The 20330-nt window shown below is 41.9% G+C and overlaps 1 protein-coding gene across 1 annotated transcript in view; it reads left to right on the forward strand.

Annotated features, from left to right (window-relative positions):
* LOC141811148 (serine/threonine-protein phosphatase PP1-beta catalytic subunit-like) overlaps positions 1 to 13816 on the forward strand; it is a 33383-nt gene extending 19567 nt beyond the window's left edge. The window contains exons 2-8 of the mRNA XM_074699088.1: positions 6342 to 6473; positions 6567 to 6797; positions 7015 to 7119; positions 7361 to 7432; positions 10856 to 11007; positions 13030 to 13164; positions 13301 to 13816. Coding sequence (XP_074555189.1) covers positions 6342 to 6473; positions 6567 to 6797; positions 7015 to 7119; positions 7361 to 7432; positions 10856 to 11007; positions 13030 to 13164; positions 13301 to 13405 — 932 coding nt within the window. The 3' untranslated portion in view covers positions 13406 to 13816. The remainder of the gene's footprint in view (positions 1 to 6341; positions 6474 to 6566; positions 6798 to 7014; positions 7120 to 7360; positions 7433 to 10855; positions 11008 to 13029; positions 13165 to 13300) is intronic.
* The last annotated feature ends 6514 nt before the right edge of the window (positions 13817 to 20330 follow it).

The raw sequence follows: 20330 nt of genomic DNA on the forward strand, positions 1-20330 counted from the left end.
CAGAGAAGGCTGGGAAAATAGGCTCCAACTGTTCAGTGATTTTACTATTGACTGTGTCTAACAGAGCAGGAAAACTGATCTGAATCCAAGGACGATTGCAGTGTGCGACTTAAAGCGTTGAATGGTGTCAAAACAACTTCGGGACTGAATGTAACTAGCGTATTTTCACTTATTCTGTCAGCTGTCCAATTTTCACAGCTGTCCTTCCTTATCAAAATGAACCCCCAAAGCCTTATAAATGTCATCACTTGATTTACAGCGGCACTTTATTTTAATCACTGCCAAAATGAGTGGATAAAAAGGAAAAATAATTTTGCCTTGGCCTGTTTTCTCTCACTTGGTTCTCACCAACAACAGCAGATAGTCTTACTTACTTAAAGAGGGAGTGTTTTTCTATTTCTGGTCTGCAGTTTTACCTCTGGTTCCCCCTGTTGTAGCTTTAGATGATTTTTCTTTTACTGTTGTTTAAGGCCCTGTTTACAGGACAACATTTCATCTGCTAAAACGCAGTGAAAAAAATCTGTGTTTACACAGAAATGCAGACGGACTGAAAACGCTGTAGTAAGCATGCCATGCCTGTAGTTGGCGCTTTAACTGTCTTGTTCAGAAGCCGCTTTTGGGAGATCTCCATCGAGGTAGAGTTGAGCCGGTCATCTGGTGTATTGGTGAATGCCAAGAGCAGAAGTGGAGCAACAGATACTCATTTTGTATAAAGACAGTCAGCATGGTAGTCCACGATCATTACAACGGTACTGTTACCCTGTTGTATGTGCCTGGCGAAGTGGAGTGTGATGTCAGTGTTTCCACTGACAACGCTGGCTTATTGTTTACACGGCAATGGTGTTGGCACCATTTCAGAAAAATTCCACTCTGGAGGCCGTTTTTAAAGTTTGCACTTACGGTCGGCTAAAACGCTGTTTCTGTGTAAATGCAAGGCCGAAACGCAACAAAACTTTTGCAATTCAGCCTAAAACCGTCGTTGTGTATACACCCCCTTAGAGCGTGGTCACACTGGCCATCCACACCTTGCCATTCCCAACTTGAATGGCGCCCTTTAACGCAATTCCCTGGACAGTACAGCCTGCGCTCGAACTACTCCAGTATGAACCACACTTAAGTACAAGTGCCTTTTGTATGCCACTACGTTGTAATACACACGCATGGCCCGCCTTTGTCATCATGAAGCGTCTGTGTACAAGAAGCGCGGTCTCATCAGAGTCAGCACAGTGGAAAACACAGAGAACATGTCTACAACTTCAGTTACTTGTTGGCTTATGTTATGTCATTTCTCAGACACAGTCCTCTAACACCACCAAATTGATAAAATGTGCAATGCCACGGTTTTAAAGTAAGTAGTAAGTGACAACCATAAGCAGTTGCAATGATCAAACCTCATGTCCTCGTTGCATATGCGTGCTGTGAACCAAAGCCAAGGAAGTGTACCACAGTACCATACAGTCACACCAGCCAGTATAGGGTTAAAGCAGGGCATGGTACAAGTGGTCAGTGTGACCGCACTAGAGCCCGACCGATATGGGATTTTTGGGTCAATGTCGATACAGATACTCGGGCCGAAAGAAGCCGATATCCGATATATCGGCCGATATCCGATATATCGACTGATATCCGATATATTTGCTGATATATGTAATATATTCATTGATATACACAGGATAAACACTGTATATGAACACAAATTATGACTAGCTATTGAAGAGTTTCATCTTCCATTTAATGAATGGGACTAAACTAGATTTTAGGAAACAATGTCGCTGCTTTCAAATCATGCAATAAATACAATTACAACAAAATACATTGAAACATTTTCAAAAATTATTTCAACCAAAACAATAACTGGTGAATTTATAAGCACAGGTTAATCCTGCATGGCATTATAAAGTGAGCCGCTGTGTTGTAGCCTTTTATTAATTAACACACAGAAACAGGAGCAACAGAATCTCTGCAGAGCAAATTTTTTTATAATTGGCTACATTTTGGCCGATGTAGATTAATCGGTGACAGGCTATAATCCGATCTGCCCGATTAATCGGTCGGGCTCTAGACTGCACCCCGAGGAAACCCTTTTTTTCACCTCTGTATGAAATGCCTCATTTTAGTTGCTGTCTCTTTAAGGCTCTCTGCTCCACAAACCCCCTTCCCGATGATTGGCTAGCTCTCAGGAGGACTGTAAGTGGCCGTACTATTTGCACAACTTGGTGTTTGAGGCCCGCCCCCTCAACATGTCATCTTAGGAGATCTTTATGTCATGACCAGTGAAGATCTTGTGCTGATTTTTATGATGGACAGTTTTGAACAGCTTCCAGACTGATTCAGGGATTTCTAAAGCATATGACTACGAAGACGTTTGAAAATCTGCATGTTTAGTCTGAACAGCCAGCATCATTACTTCTCATCCATGTTTGAACTCAGGTCTGTGTGGTCGCTCGCTTAAGAGTTTTTTTCTCACAGTAATCTGGGAAATGTTGACTTTTACATCAGGCCAGTGGCTGTGTTTAACGAGAACATTTAGAACTTTTTCTTCCACTATTGCTGCACTTTCAGTATTCTGTGTGTGTGTGTGTTTGTGGTCACATTCCCTCCATGTTAGTATGCAGGCCGTGGGCTGTGGGAGAATCCACTTTATCAGCAAATCACTCTTCCCTGGTTACATGTACTCCATCAGCTCCCTGATCACAGGCGCCAGAATGGTCTTGCTGGGTTACCATGGTGACAGGATGTGGGTACCACCTCTTGGTATCTCTTTCTCTCTCTCTGGTGGGGAAGCTGCAGTGCAGTGGTGACTGAGTAAAGGATGCTGGGAAACCTCCCTGTGAGCCCCTAGTGGTACGATCTGAAGTCAAGGTCACGCAGGGTGTGTGTGAGGACGTAAACAGGTGTATGTGTGTGTTCTCAGGTTTACCTTAACTTACCCATCAGACGAAAGGGGATCCTCTGAAGGGAGACTGATGCTACTGGTCACTTTTTTCCCCTGTGAGTGTATGAGTGTGTGTGTGTGTGTGTGTGTGTGTGTGTGTGTGTGTGTGTGTGTGTGTGTGTCCTATATCAGGACTCCTTCCCTGTCAGCTGAGCCAGCACAGACCTGCAAACGCGTCATCGCTGCCCAGGAAAGGAGGGGTGTGAAATCACTTTGCACACACACACACACACACACACACACATACACGCATATCTGTGGACACTCCTTGGTGTTCTGAGTTTTAAAGAAAGACAGTACAAGGTGTTCATGTGTCTGAACCACACCTGTAAACACACATGTGTGATTCTGGATCATGTTTTATTCTGGCGTATCTGAACCTGTGACACTTTACCTCTGCACAGTCTAAAAATAGCAGCAGGTGAGTGTTTGGCTGCACGAACAAGACAGGAGTTTATTGCCAGAGGTCACAGGGTAGAATCAGCAGGCTCAAGTTGCACACACACACACACACGCACACACACACACACACACACACACACACACACACACACACACACACACACACACACACACACACACTCTTGTTGTCTTTTTAAAGACAACGAGTGCTCCTCGCCCTCGTCTTGTTTGATCGGAGGCGTTTGACCCCGTCCAGGTTTCCATCATGTTGCTGCGTGGTGTCATCTGACAGCAGCGGTCTGAGTCAGCGCTGGCCCACTTCTTCTTCGTGGTGTCTGTGACGCTGTGAGCACATGGGGGGGGGAATGTAGGGCAGCAGCAGAACATGGAAACACTGCAGGGAAAGTTAAAAACTCAAATCCCTGAAGCAGACTTCTGAGGTTGTTGTCACTGCTGGTTTTAATGAATCAGCGTTTGGAGGTCTGACAGTTTCTGTGCCTCTGTTTGGAAATGCTTGGCGAGCACAAACGTGGTTCATAAATGCTGCAAAGTTTTTAACTTTGGAATGTGACCACTCTGCAAAATGTTTAAGCTTCCTGAAGGAAACCATTCAGAGTAGGTTTTGTGAATTTTATCACTTCAGCTACTTTTACTTTCTGTTTCTGAGCTCACAGAGGAGTCTCATGATCAGGTGTTTGAGGCTGTCAATCTGGGATTTTTTCTGGTTTCCTTTCAAAGAATAGAGGGCGGCAGCTAGTTTTTGTTTCCTTAATAAAGTAATTTGAAAATAATGTTTTTAATCGACTCATCTTCAGCAAGTCCCTGACTTTTTAACAACTTTTTCAGTGTTTCCTGAAATGAAGACTACATTTCCCATAAGCACCATCACCCACTGTGCCCCCCACTGAGGGGCCAACTTGGGGATTTTCTAATTGACTGGGGATCAGTGTTTAAAATAATAGAATAAGGAATGGTAGATCGATGTGGAACAGCAGCCACACTTAGCTTTATTACAGAACACATAAGCACAGACATATTACAGCAATAACACCTGCTTTACTGCACCCAGACAATCAAACACAGGACAATCTGTTAGCTTAGCAAAATGACAAAATTATCAGAATTTATCAGAAGTTCCCACTTTTTTTTAGATTCTGATTGGTTGGTGATGGAGGAGTGGTGTGGACAAGCATGTTAGTGTCCCAAAGTTACCTCCTTTAACTCTTGAGCACTATAGTGTGTTAAAAAATAGACCCTACCAGAACAAAAGGAAAAACAATACCTATGAAACTCATGGGGTTAGTTTAAAAAGTTCAAATGTTGAAGATATGATAACAACATATGTAGGGAGGCCTGTCACGATAACAAATTTTGCTTGACGATAATTTTCCAAAATATTATTGCCGATAAACAATATTATTGTCAATATTATTTTGATTTTTTTCCCATTTTTTCATTGATGTAATTATGATAAATGGGATAATAAAATGAGTACACCATATCAAAAGCAAGAAACTTTAATTTCTTAAGAGTATTTAACTGTAATTAAAAGGTCAGGATCTTTTAAATAAAATAAATTAAACAAAAAATATAATAAACTTAAACAAACAAGAAAGAGAAAAAAATACAATGAAAATTAAATGGACTCTCTTTTAAAAAAATACATGTCAATGAAAATATAAAATAATTAATACTAATCAAAAACAATAAAACATAGACCCTGTCTCTAAAGAAAAAACAAAACTCCAAAAAAAACACAACAATAAAAACTATAGCATAAATAAAAGGGAGTTTATACAGTTCCTGAATTGTTTGTAACATGTACTTTTTCCCAGTCAATCCGTACTGTCTGTCAAACATTTTTAACATTTCTGGCTTTCAACCGTATCGAAGGGCTGCATTTCTTTGGCAATGTAGCTGTCTTTGAGCGCCCACCATTTGGAGCTTTTATTTCTCTTTACTTTGCAGACCAAAAACCTCAGTAAGAGCGGATTGTCAAAAAACAAGGCTCCGCTGCACCTCCCTCTTCTTCTTCGTCGCCACTATTTTCAAACAAATGCGACATATCAGCTCGTAGGTGTTCATGAGCTCAGACTTTGTTCATTCTGATAAAAAACAAAATATTCCCACTGTGGCAGGCGGCTTAAGAACCGTATCTTTCGTGCCATCACTCGTATTAGCGTGTGTTTCCTCCTTACCCCTCAGGACGCTCGCTTCAGCTCTCTCCGTGTGTACTCACTAGCAGCCCCATCTTCACCCCAAAGATCACATTTTTGACAGATGCTCACTCTGCTATAAATCCACTCAATCCTCTATAGAACCTATGCACCCCGATGTTAGGAAAGATAGACGTAGTGAGCCATCTTCTCATTCAGCCTCTTTGGTGGAAAGAGAGGAGGAAAACAAACATGCATGCACGTGTCAGTTTATCTAGGCTGGCAAACTTACCAAGCGTTTTTATTTATTGTTCGGTTAATTGATTTATTGATTATTGTGACAGGCCTATGTGTAGGGTTAAATAAAGAGTCATGTTGAGGGAAAAATAAGAGGATTCATTCAGGAATAACCCAACCTAGAGGTTTTTTCCCTAAATTCTGTGTTCCTCCTTTGTGATAAAACCCTGCGTTCTGTATCACACCTGGAGTCTATTCAGACCCCTCTTCGGCAATGATGTTATGTGCTCAAGAGACGTTTAAGAGAAATATATCTGAGAAGAAACAATGTCAAGAAAACTGATGGGAGAAGCTTCTAAAAGTCTGGATATTTTGCATTGATGCTGAGTTTGCAGAAGACACAGTATGCTGAGATCGTGTGCAGTTATCAGATGTTAAAAATAGATTTGTGAAACACAAAGATGCATGCATACTTGTAATCTCTGTTGTGTAAAAATCTGCCTCTCTCAGGGGCGGACAGTGTTAGACTTCACTCACACTTACAGCTTCTGCCTGAAAGTCTAAACACATATGCAATGATATCCCCTCCTATCCTCTTTTCTCTTCTCCAGTGCGAGGATGTCGTCCAGGGAAGATCGTCCAGATGACGGAGGCCGAGGTTCGCGGCCTCTGCATCAAGTCCAGAGAGATCTTCCTCAGTCAGCCCATCCTTCTGGAGCTGGAGGCTCCTCTCAAAATCTGCGGTCAGTACCTCCTGTAACTGTTCTCACTATCCAGAATTCTCTTTCTAACACTCAGCTCCTCTAAACAACTCCTCCTTCCTCTGTCCATCCCAGGTGATATCCACGGACAGTACACAGACCTGCTGAGGCTCTTCGAATACGGGGGCTTTCCTCCAGAGGCCAACTACCTGTTCCTGGGCGACTACGTGGACAGAGGGAAGCAGTCTCTGGAGACCATCTGTCTGCTGCTGGCCTACAAGATCAAATACCCCGAGAACTTCTTCCTGCTCAGGGGCAACCATGAGTGTGCCTCCATCAACCGCATCTACGGCTTCTACGACGAGTGTGAGTCTCTCTGCTCTCATGGTGTGATGCTAAGAGCTGGAAGTTCTGCTTTCAGTTCCTGCTGCAGTCGAGCTCGTTCCTTTAAGTACACAAACATGACACGGACTGTGGTTAGAGTAAAGAAGCAGCGTGATAAATGCTCATGGGATTAATGAGCGAAGATGTGGATTTTCTGGCTGCTCTCTTGTGAAACCATTATTCATTTTTGATTCTGCAGGTAAACGCAGATTCAACATCAAGTTATGGAAAACGTTCACTGACTGCTTTAACTGCCTGCCCATCGCTGCCATAGTGGACGAGAAGATTTTCTGCTGTCATGGAGGTATTCCTGATATTCCTAACCCTTAATCATGAAGTTTCTAGATGGTATTTGTATCTGGGAGACTTAAATGCAGAATTTGAGTTCCAAAGATTACATATCGACCTGCAATGTTTTTGGCTTTAGTAATCAGCTGTAAGGAAAGTGGGTCAGAGTGAGTGTGTGTGGATGCAGGTTAATACCTGCACAGACGCAGAGGATGGAGATTATTACAGAGGTTTATAAGCTGATGTGTCGTCTGCAGGTCTCTCTCCTGACCTGCAGTCTATGGAACAGATCAGACGCATCATGAGACCCACAGACGTGCCTGACACAGGTAGGTCAGCACACACACACACACAACACACACACACACAACACACACACAAACATGGCGGGCCAGGTGGTAGTTGTTTCATTGATGTCAGGGTTTGTATTATTATTGTAGCATAAAAACATCCTGTAGTCTGCAGAGATTTGAGCATTTTGTGTCTTCATTAAGAGACGACAGGACAGTGGATAGAGCAGGAAACAGGGAGAGAGTCACGAGTGACATCCTGGAAAGAGGCTACGCTAGGTCATACTGTCAGCCCGATTCAGCCTGATTTTTAACAAAAACATACTTCTTTTTTTTAATAACTTTCTTTACTGGACATGTATTCACCAGCGACAGTACAAAAGTGAAATATAACAGAACATCCAGTTAACATATTTTCCCTGATTTTAATCTTCTCCTTGTAACTTCCTATTCAAAACAAAACAAAACACATCAAGCGTAGCGTTAGTTCAGGCAGGCCACAAAGTCAAGCTCTAACAGCTTAGCTGTCGTCATCTGAGCAGATCAGCTGATTGCTCGGCTGACTCCCGTGTTTGCTTCCTATTGGAAAATTGCATCCAGAGCGGTCTATTTAAACAGCTCTAGCCCAGCCTTCGTCCTGCTACCTCCGATGGCATTTTAAAACCCAACTCCACCCCACCTCCTCCTATCAATGTATTCATGTCGATTGCTCTGCTCTGTCTGGGTTTTTATTTTGCTGCTGCTCTCCCTGCGTACGCCGTTCACGATAGCTTGTGATGGGCAGGAAGGTGTGCTCTGCCCGCCTCAGGCTTTTGGCGCAAGTGCATTGAAGAGCAGGGAGTCCTAGAACGGAACCATACCCCCAAATAAAATTGTGCAAGTTAATAAAGATTATTTTAACAAAGTGGTCCTGACTGAAATACATATGTGCAAAAACTAAGCAACCTCAAAAAAATCATAAATATACATAAACATATACAGACATTCATATTTAAAGACAAAAAAGGGAGAACTCATTCGTCACACTCAGATAAAGAGAACAAAGATTGTATTTGTCTTAGCAGAGGTCTCCAAGTCCTCTCAAATGAGTATAAGGAGCCATTGAGTGAGAATCTAAGCTTTTTAAGTTTAAAGGATAGAAGTAGCTCCTTCAACCACCTGTTATGAGTCGGAGGTGTAGGGTGTTTCCAGGTAAGGAGAATGATTCTTCTGGTCAAGAGGGTGGTGAAGGCAACAGATTGCATGACTGTAGAGGAAATAGGCTGTAAGGGAGAAACAGGGCTAAGAGGGAATTCAGAATGATAGTTGTACTAAGAGTTAAAAAGATTATGGACCAGAATGTAGCAAGTCTGGAACAGAAGCAGAACATTTGGGAATGATTATCTGGGGATTGTTTACACCTGTTACAAGAATCAGTTACATTGGGGTAGATCTGAGAAAGGTTTAAATTTGTTTAATGAACTTTGTGCACAACTTTACATTGTAAGAGGCTGTGCCGTGCACAGATTGAAGAGGAACGGAAAGAAGAACTTACTCTTAAATCACTTTTTAATTCTACTCCATAAAGCTAAAAAGTAACGTTTTAATTAAGATTTTACCTAAAAAATAAAAGCGACCCTTAAAATGTGGCACATTGTACTGCCACGGTTTGAGAAACACTTAAAATTAGCTCTGTGCCAACTTGCCAAAACTTGAAATGCTTCTTATATTTTAAAAAAGAATTCAAGTTTATTTAGGAAACAATTATATGATATAGCTATCTTTACCTACAGAAGCCTTCCAGGTTCTTCTAAAAGATTTTACAGGAGAGAAATCAACCTCACTTAGGTTTTCTGAGGATTTTATTCAGGTCAGGAGCTGCTGGTAATGCCGCGTCATGTTATAATTGTTTTCAGAGGTTGAAAGTAAGTGTGGAACATACAGAGCATTAAAAACAGACTTAATGGTCACAGATTGAGAAATGGAAGTGCTGCCAGGCAACAGTTAGTGCCAGTGAGGACATTCTGAAATTAAAGCTGTGGGCGCTGCCAGTGCCAAAAACAACAAAAACAGAAAAAGACAGAAAAAACAAGGGTCTATGTCCACCGACAGCATTTTATTGAAGGTATTTTATCTTTTATTAGAAAGGAAAGTTAGAAAGAGACAGACAGTGGAGGAGGCGTCAAACCAGTGACCACAGCCTCAGTTCATGTCTGCCATCAACAATCATCTTCCTCACCTTCATTCAGTAACATCACATCCTCACTGACCTCTGGATCACTGACTAACAGCAGATGACAGGAGTGCCAGTCTAAGCTGTGATGGCGTGAGTCACTGTGCCTCAGCAGGAAGACCTGGGAAAAAAAAAAAAAAAGTAAAGCTGCAGAGCTGAGAAAGTCGAGCTGAACTTAGGCACTTTGTTCATGCGTCAGCTGAGGAGAAGTCTAGACCTGCTGAAATGACCCACACTGCCACTGAGTTCTTCATGAACGCTGCTCAAATACCTTTAAAGGGAGAAGAGTATTTCTTACTTTAGAGTTGATATGAGCCACAGTCACCCGACAAATCTGAAATAGGTCTGATTTAAAGTTTAAAAGACAAAAATGACGCCTGAGTTATTTGTAAAGGGTAAGAAAAATCTGCCACTGTTATAAGAACAAGTGATTAATTTCTTATTCTAAGCCATGATTTTCCCACAGTTTTTCACATTCTGTAGATTAAGTTTTGAGTTATTTATTGTGACAGTAATCCAAGAAAAAAAAACAACTCTGACATCCCTGTTTAATGCAGGTTACACCCACTCCCGTCCTGACTGATAAACAGTGTCCTGTCAGGTCACACAAAACAAACCCAGGCCTGTATTTACCAAACATCTCAGGGCAGGAAATTGACTGTAACAGTCCTTAAGTTCCCAGAGTGACGCAGGTTTGCTTCTACTTTTAGCCGCTGAAGTAAACTTAAGTTTCCAAACTTAGAATCCTCCTCCAGCTCCTCCAGCGCTGGCCTAAACCTCTCCTGCTCCTCTATTCCAGCAGAGACTCTGAGGGAGGACAGATGTGTTTATAGGACAGTGAGGTTGTTAAATGCAGTCACCACATAAAAAGGTGAACTGCTGCGTCTCTGTACGACATGTTTAGCTGGTGTGTGGATGTGGGAGTTTTTACCCTCTTCTCTGGTCCCAGCTGTTCGTGTCCTTATAAGGCAGCCAGCGGTCAGACACTGGCAGCAGCTGTCTCTCAGATCCTCTTATGGTCTTTCATGGAGACTCTGTGTGTGGATGTGAGGAATGTGTGTGTGTGTAACCACGAGCTGGTGTGTATTTTAAAGCATGACGTTATGTAAATGAGTTATACACCAACTTAAAGCAGAAAACTGAATTGCAGATGTGGGTCAAACCTGGAGATGAACCATGTCTTGATTTTCTCTACAGACAGCATGAAGTGGGGAAAATCTGTGTTGTAACGTGTGTGTTTCTCCCTCCAGGCCTCCTGTGTGATCTGCTGTGGTCAGACCCGGACAAAGACGTGCAGGGATGGGGGGAAAACGACCGTGGCGTGTCCTTTACATTCGGGGCCGATGTGGTCAGCAAGTTCCTGAACCGCCACGACCTGGACTTGATCTGCAGGGCCCACCAGGTAAGCCAAACAATCGCACAAACCTTCTTCACTTCACAAGCAGTTAAAGGGATTCACAGAAACAGGTTCTGACAAACTCTAAGGAAAAGTGGAAGTGTGAAAGTGTAAATGCTGAAAACAGAGAAACCAAAACCGTACCCTGCCCTGAAGTCTTGTTTCATGTAGTTTGTCAACCAAACAAAAAGGATTCAACCCCCTCCCCACACACACACACACACACACACACACACACACACACACACACACACACACACACACACACACACACACACACACACACACACACACACACACACACACACACACACACACACGTAAACTCATTCTCGTAGATAAGATCCTTTTTCCAAAAACAGAAACAGATGTTGCATCACTCTCTTCAAAGCCACCAGACTTCTCAATCACAGGAAACAGAAGATGCTGCTCTGCTTATTATCTGATTATTAAGTCCATCTCTTTAATAAGGCGTCTGTGATGCTCGAACTGGTGATCTGATCAAAAACAATGATTAAATAATAGTCTGAAAAATAAGCTCTTATCATCTTAAAAAAAAAAAAAAAAAAAAAGGTGAGCTGATTTTGTGAATGACGTCTTAAATCACTTTAAGTGTTCAGTATTTCTTTCAGAAACCAAATAAAACTTCTAAATCTGATTTTTTTTTTTTTTTTTTTTTTTAAAAAGAGAATTTACTTTATTTCATGATCAGATTTCCTGAAAGCTTTTGCTCATTTCAGCTCTAATTTTTCTGAGCTCTCACATATTAGAACACACATTACAACAAAATAAAGGTGAGTGGAAACCACCTGTGTGGAGAAGAGTCAGATGTGCGAAACACTCAGAAAAGCTGAGGTCATGGGTCGAGGAATCCTGTTAAAGACCTGTATAAAGACATCCATCGTGACAGCAGAAATAAACCTGTTCACAGCAGGGGACTGGAGAACACCTCTGGTCTTCGTGCCTTGCTAATTTGTGCTAACGCTCCTCCGGGGGTGAACTGTTTTAAAACTCATCTGGTCTGAGTTTGTGTTTGGCATAGTTTTAAAAATTCAGGAGGACAGTGATGGTCAGATGGGTGTGTTTTCCTGGAGGTAAAAAGTCGACCTCCTGGTTAGCCTGTGGTTTGATAGTCAATCTTTAAGGGCAAAAAACAGAATGATAACACAATGCACAGGTTTAACAATTTTCAAAATACAGCTCTATTCTAATGCTTAAGTTTTATTATTTACAAGAGAAAGATTTTAGGAAAGCTGAAAAATAACATTCAAAGTTTAAAATTGTTGTCACTTTCGTTCTTAATTGAATTTTGTGAAAAAGATGGAAGCTCAAAAAACTCCTCTGGTAGAAAGAGTTTTGTTCCTGTGTTTAATTTATTTTGATTACATGTAAACATTGATGTCTGTTAGGTCTGTACATATGTTTTTACTCTTTTGTGTCTTTGTACCAATGTTGATATACATACATACAGCCTCCAACATATTCATTAGACCACCACCCAGTGTAACGTGTTTGCCAGTGTCCCTAAATTTACAGTAAATCTCTGATTACTCAAAAATATATTTTTAATGTTTCTGTGATGGTTCAGTCATCAAAACATGCAAACTCTTCAATCAAAATGATATCTTTATTACTAAAATATATTTTTTTGTTATCCATGAATTCCCAAATGTATTGTACTTTTCAGAAAAGCAGAAAAAAGTAAACCGCATTAGTATTATTATATTTTTTTGGGGGGATTGACTAAATAAAGTTGTTTCCCTTTTCCTCCTGAACAGAGAAAAAATGTTTTAGTTGGTCTTACGTTATTATTGATTAGTTTTCTGACTACCGGGAGAGTTCTAGTGTGCTTGCTCAAACTTGGATATAAAGAAGGCCTCATTTTCTGAATGAAACGTGATGTAGAATTCTCAAACTCATGTTTTTGTTTACTCAAGAGCTCCTAAAATCTGACATCCATCAAAGAAAACCAGCCTAACAAAGTGACACTGTACCATGTGTTTCTATCTTTGTGTCTGGCGCCCCCAGGTGGTAGAAGATGGCTATGAGTTCTTCGCCAAGCGGCAGCTGGTGACTCTGTTCTCAGCTCCAAACTACTGTGGAGAGTTCGACAACGCCGGAGGCATGATGAGCGTGGATGAAACCCTGATGTGCTCCTTCCAGGTGCGAAGTGATCACAGTTTGAAAATCTCTAAATTTGATGTAGCCTGAGAGTCTGCAGGGCTGTTGGAGGATGTTATCAGAAAATGTAAATGTCAGTAATTTAAAAGCCAATTATTTTTTCTGTGTTTGTGTTTAGATCCTGAAGCCGTCTGAGAAGAAAGCAAAATATCAGTACGGAGGGATGAACACTGGGCGGCCTGTCACCCCGCCTCGCACAGCCCAAACTCCAAAGAAACGATGAAGACGAACAGAGTGAAGAAGAGACCGGAAGAAGGGATGATTTTCAGCGATCGATGGCTTTTCACTACACAAAAATAAGTCCGAGCAACACTTTGTCAGAGAAAACAAACACACCCAAACCTCTATCATTTTTCTTTCTGATCTCCTTCTGAGCTGCTGTCACAGGTTTCTTTCTCTGCATCTGTGTAACATTTTTAAAAACAGGAAAGAGGAAACAGTTCAGAGGTGTCATTCTGTAGCATATCAGAGTGTTGTTTTTTTGTCTTTTGTCTTTTTGCCTTTAATTTTTCTTGACAACAGAATGACAGCTAGTTTAGTTTACCACATCTCCTGCTCCCCCTGCCTGGCTGAGCGGGCACAACAGGTATTACTGACGACTGCTGGGTTTTCAATAAATAATACAAGAAATAAATCCCCTGGGTGTCCTGTCTGCTTCCTGAAGATGCTGAAATTTGTCACAAGCCTCAAAGAAAACCTCTCTGAGGAGGAAGAAGCTCGTCTCTTGCTGACAGGATCTGTCTGTTCATCCAGGTTTTTGATTTTAAACCAAAACAAGCTGCAGCTGGTGAGCGAACTGTACAGGAACGACAGAAAAAAGCTTGTGTTGAGGCTTTGCTTTGGCACTTTTTCAGTGGGTAACTCACATTTCAGCTCAGTGTTGATAAAAAAAAAAAACTCAACAGATGAGGTTATCTGTCCTCAGGTCTGATGTCAAACTTGAGTTTTTACCACTATGATAAAACATTTAGTGATATTTGGATGGAAATGAAAGGCATGGAGTAGAAAAATTATATTTATTCACAAAAACAAAAACTGAGTGAGGTTTAGCCAGGGATGCTTTACAAGCTTTATTTTTACGGCTCATTTCTGAAGCACTTTTTTTTCCTCCTCCACCTACATGTTGAATTAAAGACTTATTTCAAATAGAGAAAAGTTGCTTGTTGCAGCAGCTGTCCGTAGAAATGGATACCTAATTAGGTACTTTTATAGATACCAACCAAATTCTGTTAAAAGCACCAGGTACCGATTCAGGTAAAATCAAAAGTTACCATGTTTAGGTACCTAAAAGCATCTTTGTGACTGTGAGGGAGTGGAAGAGCAGATGAATTTCTATACTGAACATGAACACAGCATGTGAAACATTTAAACCAGGATATCAGTTTAACCAGTCTTAAATATACACAAGAAAAAACAGCTTTTGTCAGTTCATTTGCACCAGATTCTTGCTCTCTTCTTCCTTTAAATGCAAATATTTTAGATGACTCATCTTTAACAATTATTGTAACTTTATCTTACAAGCTAAGAAAGTTGATCATGTCACAAAGCTCTTAACTTTATGCTTTGCTAACACTCCCGTAATGATTTTTCTGTCTATTTGAAAAGAATGTTCACACTTTAGTTTATTTATTTCACCAACATAGACCAACCCTGAGAAACACTGGAAGTTGTTGAAGAGCGAAGCACTAAAGAGATTTACGTTGTGACGTCTGAAAACATTTAGGTTACTGTTTGTACTCGATGGTTGTGATATAGTCATTTTATATATCTCACGTGCAAAAACCTGCGATACATCGAGTATCTTCGATATATCCCCCAGCCCTACTTAGAACAACCAGAACTGTCAATGTATGAGCAACAGTTTATTTAAAATGCAGAGGGTTTTTTGGTGTTTTGTGTGGAGGATATGTGACTGTGAGCTGCTAATAATAGCTAATAAGCTATGGGCTAACTGGGAGTTTACTAAAGCTTATGGTAGTTCAATGTGTGAAATCCTACAAAAGTCAAATGAGAAGTAACTTGACATAAAACATGATCTTTTCTATACAACTTGCAAGCATATAGATCAGTGGTTCCCAACTTTTTTTTTGGGCCGTGACCCCATTTTTACATCACAAGTTTCTGGCGACCCCAGACACCCAAAACAAGGCTATATAATGTATACTACAATGGATGAGGCAGGAAAGTTAGGTTGAGAATTTTAATGTCCCTAGTCAGGATATGTACATTCAGTGGAGCTTATATTTACAAGGCTGCAAATTATTACTGAACAAATAACTCAAACAATTCATTATGAAAGAGCTGCAGCATCTTAAACCAGCAACAATGAACATTTTAAAGATAAACCACAGTGCTTCAGTTTCAGCTTCAGAGTTTTTTGTGTCTTTTATGTATTGTGACTGTCTCTCTCAACTCACCACATTTAAAGTGATTCTCTGGGATGGAACAAGTTGGGTCCTATCACAAGGTTTAGGGCAGAAATTACCCCTACAGCAGTGTTTTTGTGCAGCAGAAGCCCAGAGCGCTCGCACCAAACACCCCCTCCCTGCTCCTCTGCCGGTTTCCTCTGCACTCAGACGGGGCCATTTTTACTTGACCAAAAACACAAATAAACGGACTCCCACCAAAAAAATCTGATATGGGTCTGCATTCACACTTTATTTAGAGAATTTTCAGCGCGTCACTTTCACACAAAAACATCACTGAATGAGGCTCTAGTTCTCATCATGTCTCTTCGTCCTGGCAGACTACCTGCATTTGTTTATATCTGGCACGCCGCGTGCGCGGACTGATACACTAAGCGGCGAGCGCCTCGTAGCCAGCTGTGGCTCTGCAGCGGAGGTAGCGCCGTTTTACGACACAATGAGAACAAGAGCCTTATTTAGCGGTGTTTTTGTGTGAAAGTAACGCGCTGAAAATTCTCTAAATAAAGCGTGAATGCAGACCGATACCAGACTTTTTCGGTGGGAGTCCGTTTATTTGTGTTTTTGTGTTTTCAAAGTCACGTGCTGTGGTGAAGAGAGTGCATCTCATCTCCGACGTAACATCCAGTCGAGAGGGTTAAACTAGTTATTATTATTATTATTATTATTATTATTATTATTATTATTATTATTATTATTAAAACAATTATTATTATAAAGGAAAATGTGTGGTGTTTTAATTTAAATGAAATATATGGGCCGATTCAATCATTAAAATATATTAGTATTTTGTTATCTTGTTTTTTTTTTTTATCAATTGCTGGAAATTCCAGGCAACCCCACGTGGGGTCGCGACCCCAAGGTTGAAAAAGACTGATATAGATGGAATTATGGCTTTCAGGCATTTTCAAGTCACAGTGTAATCTGTGAGCGGCTGTAATAACAGGATCAGGAGCTCAGGCTGAAGTTGGCTTTGGTTTTTTATTGCCTTGAACTCAGGTGAAATTTTGTTGAAACGTGGCTCCAGTCTCGCTGGAGTGAGACATGATTCAGAAGTGCAGGGCTCTTTACTAACTTTTTCTGGCTGACAAAACAGGTTATTTATTTTAAGTAACTTTAGAGAATCATCACAGATCTGCTTGAGTCTCTGTTTGATTAGAAATGTTTGCTGTGACTTTCTCTCTGGCCAGTTTTATACTAAGTGAACTTTCTAAATAGTATGATCCCACAGCCGCCATGTAACACAATGGCTCTGCAAACATAGTTCATTTAAATGTAAACAAAATGGCTCCTCCAGGATCAGCCCAACAATCCACACACAGAACTGTGAATTCAAATCAAAACACCTCACGGATCTTTGAACTGTGATGTCATAATACCACTGTGAGAGTTGATAGTGAGAGTTGAAACTATAAATATAAGACTGACCAAGAGAACATCACACTGAACATTTCTGATCGAACAGAGAGACTCAAGCAGATCTGTGATAAGATACTGAGAGCAAACATAATGATGGAGGAGAACAAACTACTGAAGACCATGAGTTGGGGCAGCTTCATGGATCTAGTAGACCCCATCGATGATGTAGAGACTGGGATGGCATCAAACTTGGTGCAAGCCACCAGCCAGAACAGCAGCAGCTTCAACAACCTGCAAGAGCTGCAGCAACAAGGACAGTCTCTGCACATCCAGCTGCAAGAGGAGAAAATAAGAGCTGACCAGCTCCTCAAAGATCAGGAGCAGTTAAGATCCTCTGTCCTCACATGTCACCAAGTCACTGACCTGGAAAGAGTCAGTCAACTTGAGGCAGAAAATGAGGCCCTGAGAAAAAAGCTCCTAAATGCAGAGAGAAAAGAGGAGTTGCAGCTGCAGAAACTCTCAATCCAGCTGCAGGAAAAGAGCAGCAGCTGCCAGGACCTGACCTCCAAACTCAAAGATCATGAGCAGGTCATGAAGGCTCTGCAGAAAGAGGTGCAGGAGCTGCAAAAAGGAAAGCTTCAGGCAGAGCTGAGGGCTGAGCAGCTCCTCAAAGATCAGGAGCAGCTCAAGTTTGCTGTTAAAGTTGCTCACCAGGCCACTGACCTAGAGCGAATAAGTGAACTTGAAGCTCACAATGAAGCCCTGAAAACTGAGCTCATGTACTCCCAGGGATACCGCCAAAGAAAAGAGGCGCAAATGGGGCAACAGCTGGACAACCTCCAGCTCCACCTGAGGAAGACAAACCACAGCTGCCGGGAGCTGACCTCCACAGTCAAACATCAGGAAGAGGTCATGAAGGCTCTGCAGAAGGAGGTGGAGGAGCTCAGAGAGGAAAAGCTTCAGGCAGAGCAGAGGGCTGAGCAGCTCCTCAAAGATCAGGAGCAGTTAAGATCTTCTGTTCCAGTTCCTCATAAAGTCTCTGACCTGGAGCAAGAAGTTCATCTCGAGGCGAAAAATGACGCCATGAAGAAAGAGCTCCAGAGTGCAGTGAGAAAGGAGAGGTTAAACATCAAGCACCTGACAAACCTCCCAGCCCAGCTGAAAGAGAGGAGAGGCACCTGCCAGAAACTGGCCTCCAAACAGAAAGGTCAGCAGGAGGTCATTGATGCTCTGCTGACACAAGTGAAGGAGCTCAGAGAGGAGAAGCTTCATGCAGAGCTGAGGGCTGAGCAGCTCCTCAAAGATCAGGAGCAGTTAAGATCTTCTGTTCCAGTTCCTCACAAAGTCTCTGACCTGGAGCAGAAAGTTCACCTTGAGGCGATAAATGACGCCATGAAGAAAGAGCTCCAGAGTGCACAGAGAGACAAGAGGTGGAATAAAAAGCAGCTGGTGAACCTCTCAGCCCAGCTGCAGGAGAAGACAGACACCTGCCAGGTGCTGACCTCCAAAATGAAAGGTCAGGAGGAGGTCATTGATGCTCTGCAGAAGGAGGTGGAGGAGCTCAGAGAAAAAATTCAGGCAGAGCAGAGGGCTGAGCAACTCCTCAAAGATCAGGAGGAGTTAAGATCTTCTGTTCCAGTTCCTCACAAAGTCTCTGACCTGGAGCAGAAAAGTCAACCTGAGGCGATAAATGACGCCATTAAGAACGAGCTCCAGAGTGCAGGAATGAAGGAGAGGTTGAATAAAAAGCAGCTGGTGAACCTCTCAGCCCAGCTGCAGGAGAAGAGAGACACCTGCAGGAAGCTGACCTCCAGACTGAGAAGCTGTGGGGAGTTCAGGTTATCCCACATTGAGCAGATGAGTCAACTTGAAGCTCACAATGAAGCTCTGCAGACTGAGCTCCAGACCTCTCAGAGAGACCGCCAAAGAAAGGAGGCGCAGATGGTGCAGCAGCTGGACAACCTCAAGCTCCACCTGAGGAGGAGAAACCGCAGCTGCCAGGAGCTGACCTCCACTGTCAAACACCAGGAGGAAGTCATCAAGGCTCTGCAGAAGGAGGTGGAGGACCAGACCAGACCTGTGTTGGCTCACTCCGGGCTCTGATTACCCACAACCGTAATTGGAAATAAAAATTTGGTCTAATTGGATGAAACTTGAAATAACATTTTCTTTTGCATGGTTAGGTTTGTGCAGAGAGTTGAGGTGTATTTCAGATACTGGTTTTTACAGAGATCATTGTGCTGTGACAGAATTATATGCTGTATTTGATGAGTGTGTATCTGCTGTAAAAACGGGAAACCCTACCACTGTCCTCACAGTTTCCTTCTCTAACACAAGTTATGATCAGTTAACAAAGAAAATCTTTTTTTCCCCCAGAGTTAAGTGAGTTCATCACTGATGAAAAGATTCAGACAAATGTGTTTTTGGGGTTTGATTAAGTCGAGTTTGGACAATGTGACTTTAATCTGTCCCTCAAGATACAATCCAGCTCTCAGGAACTTATTGCAACATCATAAGGGTTTATTTTGTTTGGTTTTGTTTTTAAGCTTTTCATGCCTTTAATGAGATGGGAGAGGACAGTGGATAGAGTAGGAAAGAGGGCAAGTTTGGGGAGTCACATGTGGGAAACATGTTTTACAGCCAAGTGTGATCATAAAAAGAGGAGATATAAAATAACCCTCGATGTAAGGTGCATTTCTAATCAAACATCACATGTTTGAAGTTGTTTTTGGTAAGGTGTGTTGCTCAAAATTTTCATCAGTACCTCTTAAAAGATAAAGATTTATACGACTACTACGAGTAGACTGTGGAAACTGCTCCACAGCCAATACTGACACTTTGCTGCATGAGCTCACAGCCTGCAAAGAGTTTCTTTAAACAGAACACTTTTAAGTTACAGCCCAGTCCCTGTACTCCCAAGTTTGTTTTGCTTACAGTGAACTTCCTGAGTTTAAATTGTTTTTAAAGCTGCAACATCATGTAAAATAACATGTTAAGGGGCTTGTGCAGTCGAAAAATGAAAATATAAAGATTTTCAGCAAAAAATCCACTGTTTTGGACAGGTAAACGGCAACATACCCATTTTGGGCCTTTTACACTCACACAATTTATCCCAGTTGTCATTAGACATGCACTGATTGGTTGGTCAGCCGATCGATCGGTGCCAATGTCCTTAATTTTGGGGGCCCATCCTTACATATGAAACTGATCTTATCGTGCTGTTCACGGACGTGGCTGATGGAGCTGACATCGGACGCTGGCCCCACATTGGAGGACCCTGTGGAGGTGGAGACTGGCTGGGCTGGAGAGTGGTGGACGAGTGGTGGACGGGATGTCGTCATCTAATTTCTTATGGACCTTTTTGCA

Source organism: Halichoeres trimaculatus, unplaced genomic scaffold, assembly GCF_033239565.1.
Source record: "Halichoeres trimaculatus isolate MK-OKI-2021-1 unplaced genomic scaffold, fHalTri1.1 fHalTri1_scaffold_22, whole genome shotgun sequence".
In the NCBI taxonomy this organism is placed as follows: Eukaryota; Metazoa; Chordata; class Actinopteri; order Labriformes; family Labridae; genus Halichoeres; species Halichoeres trimaculatus.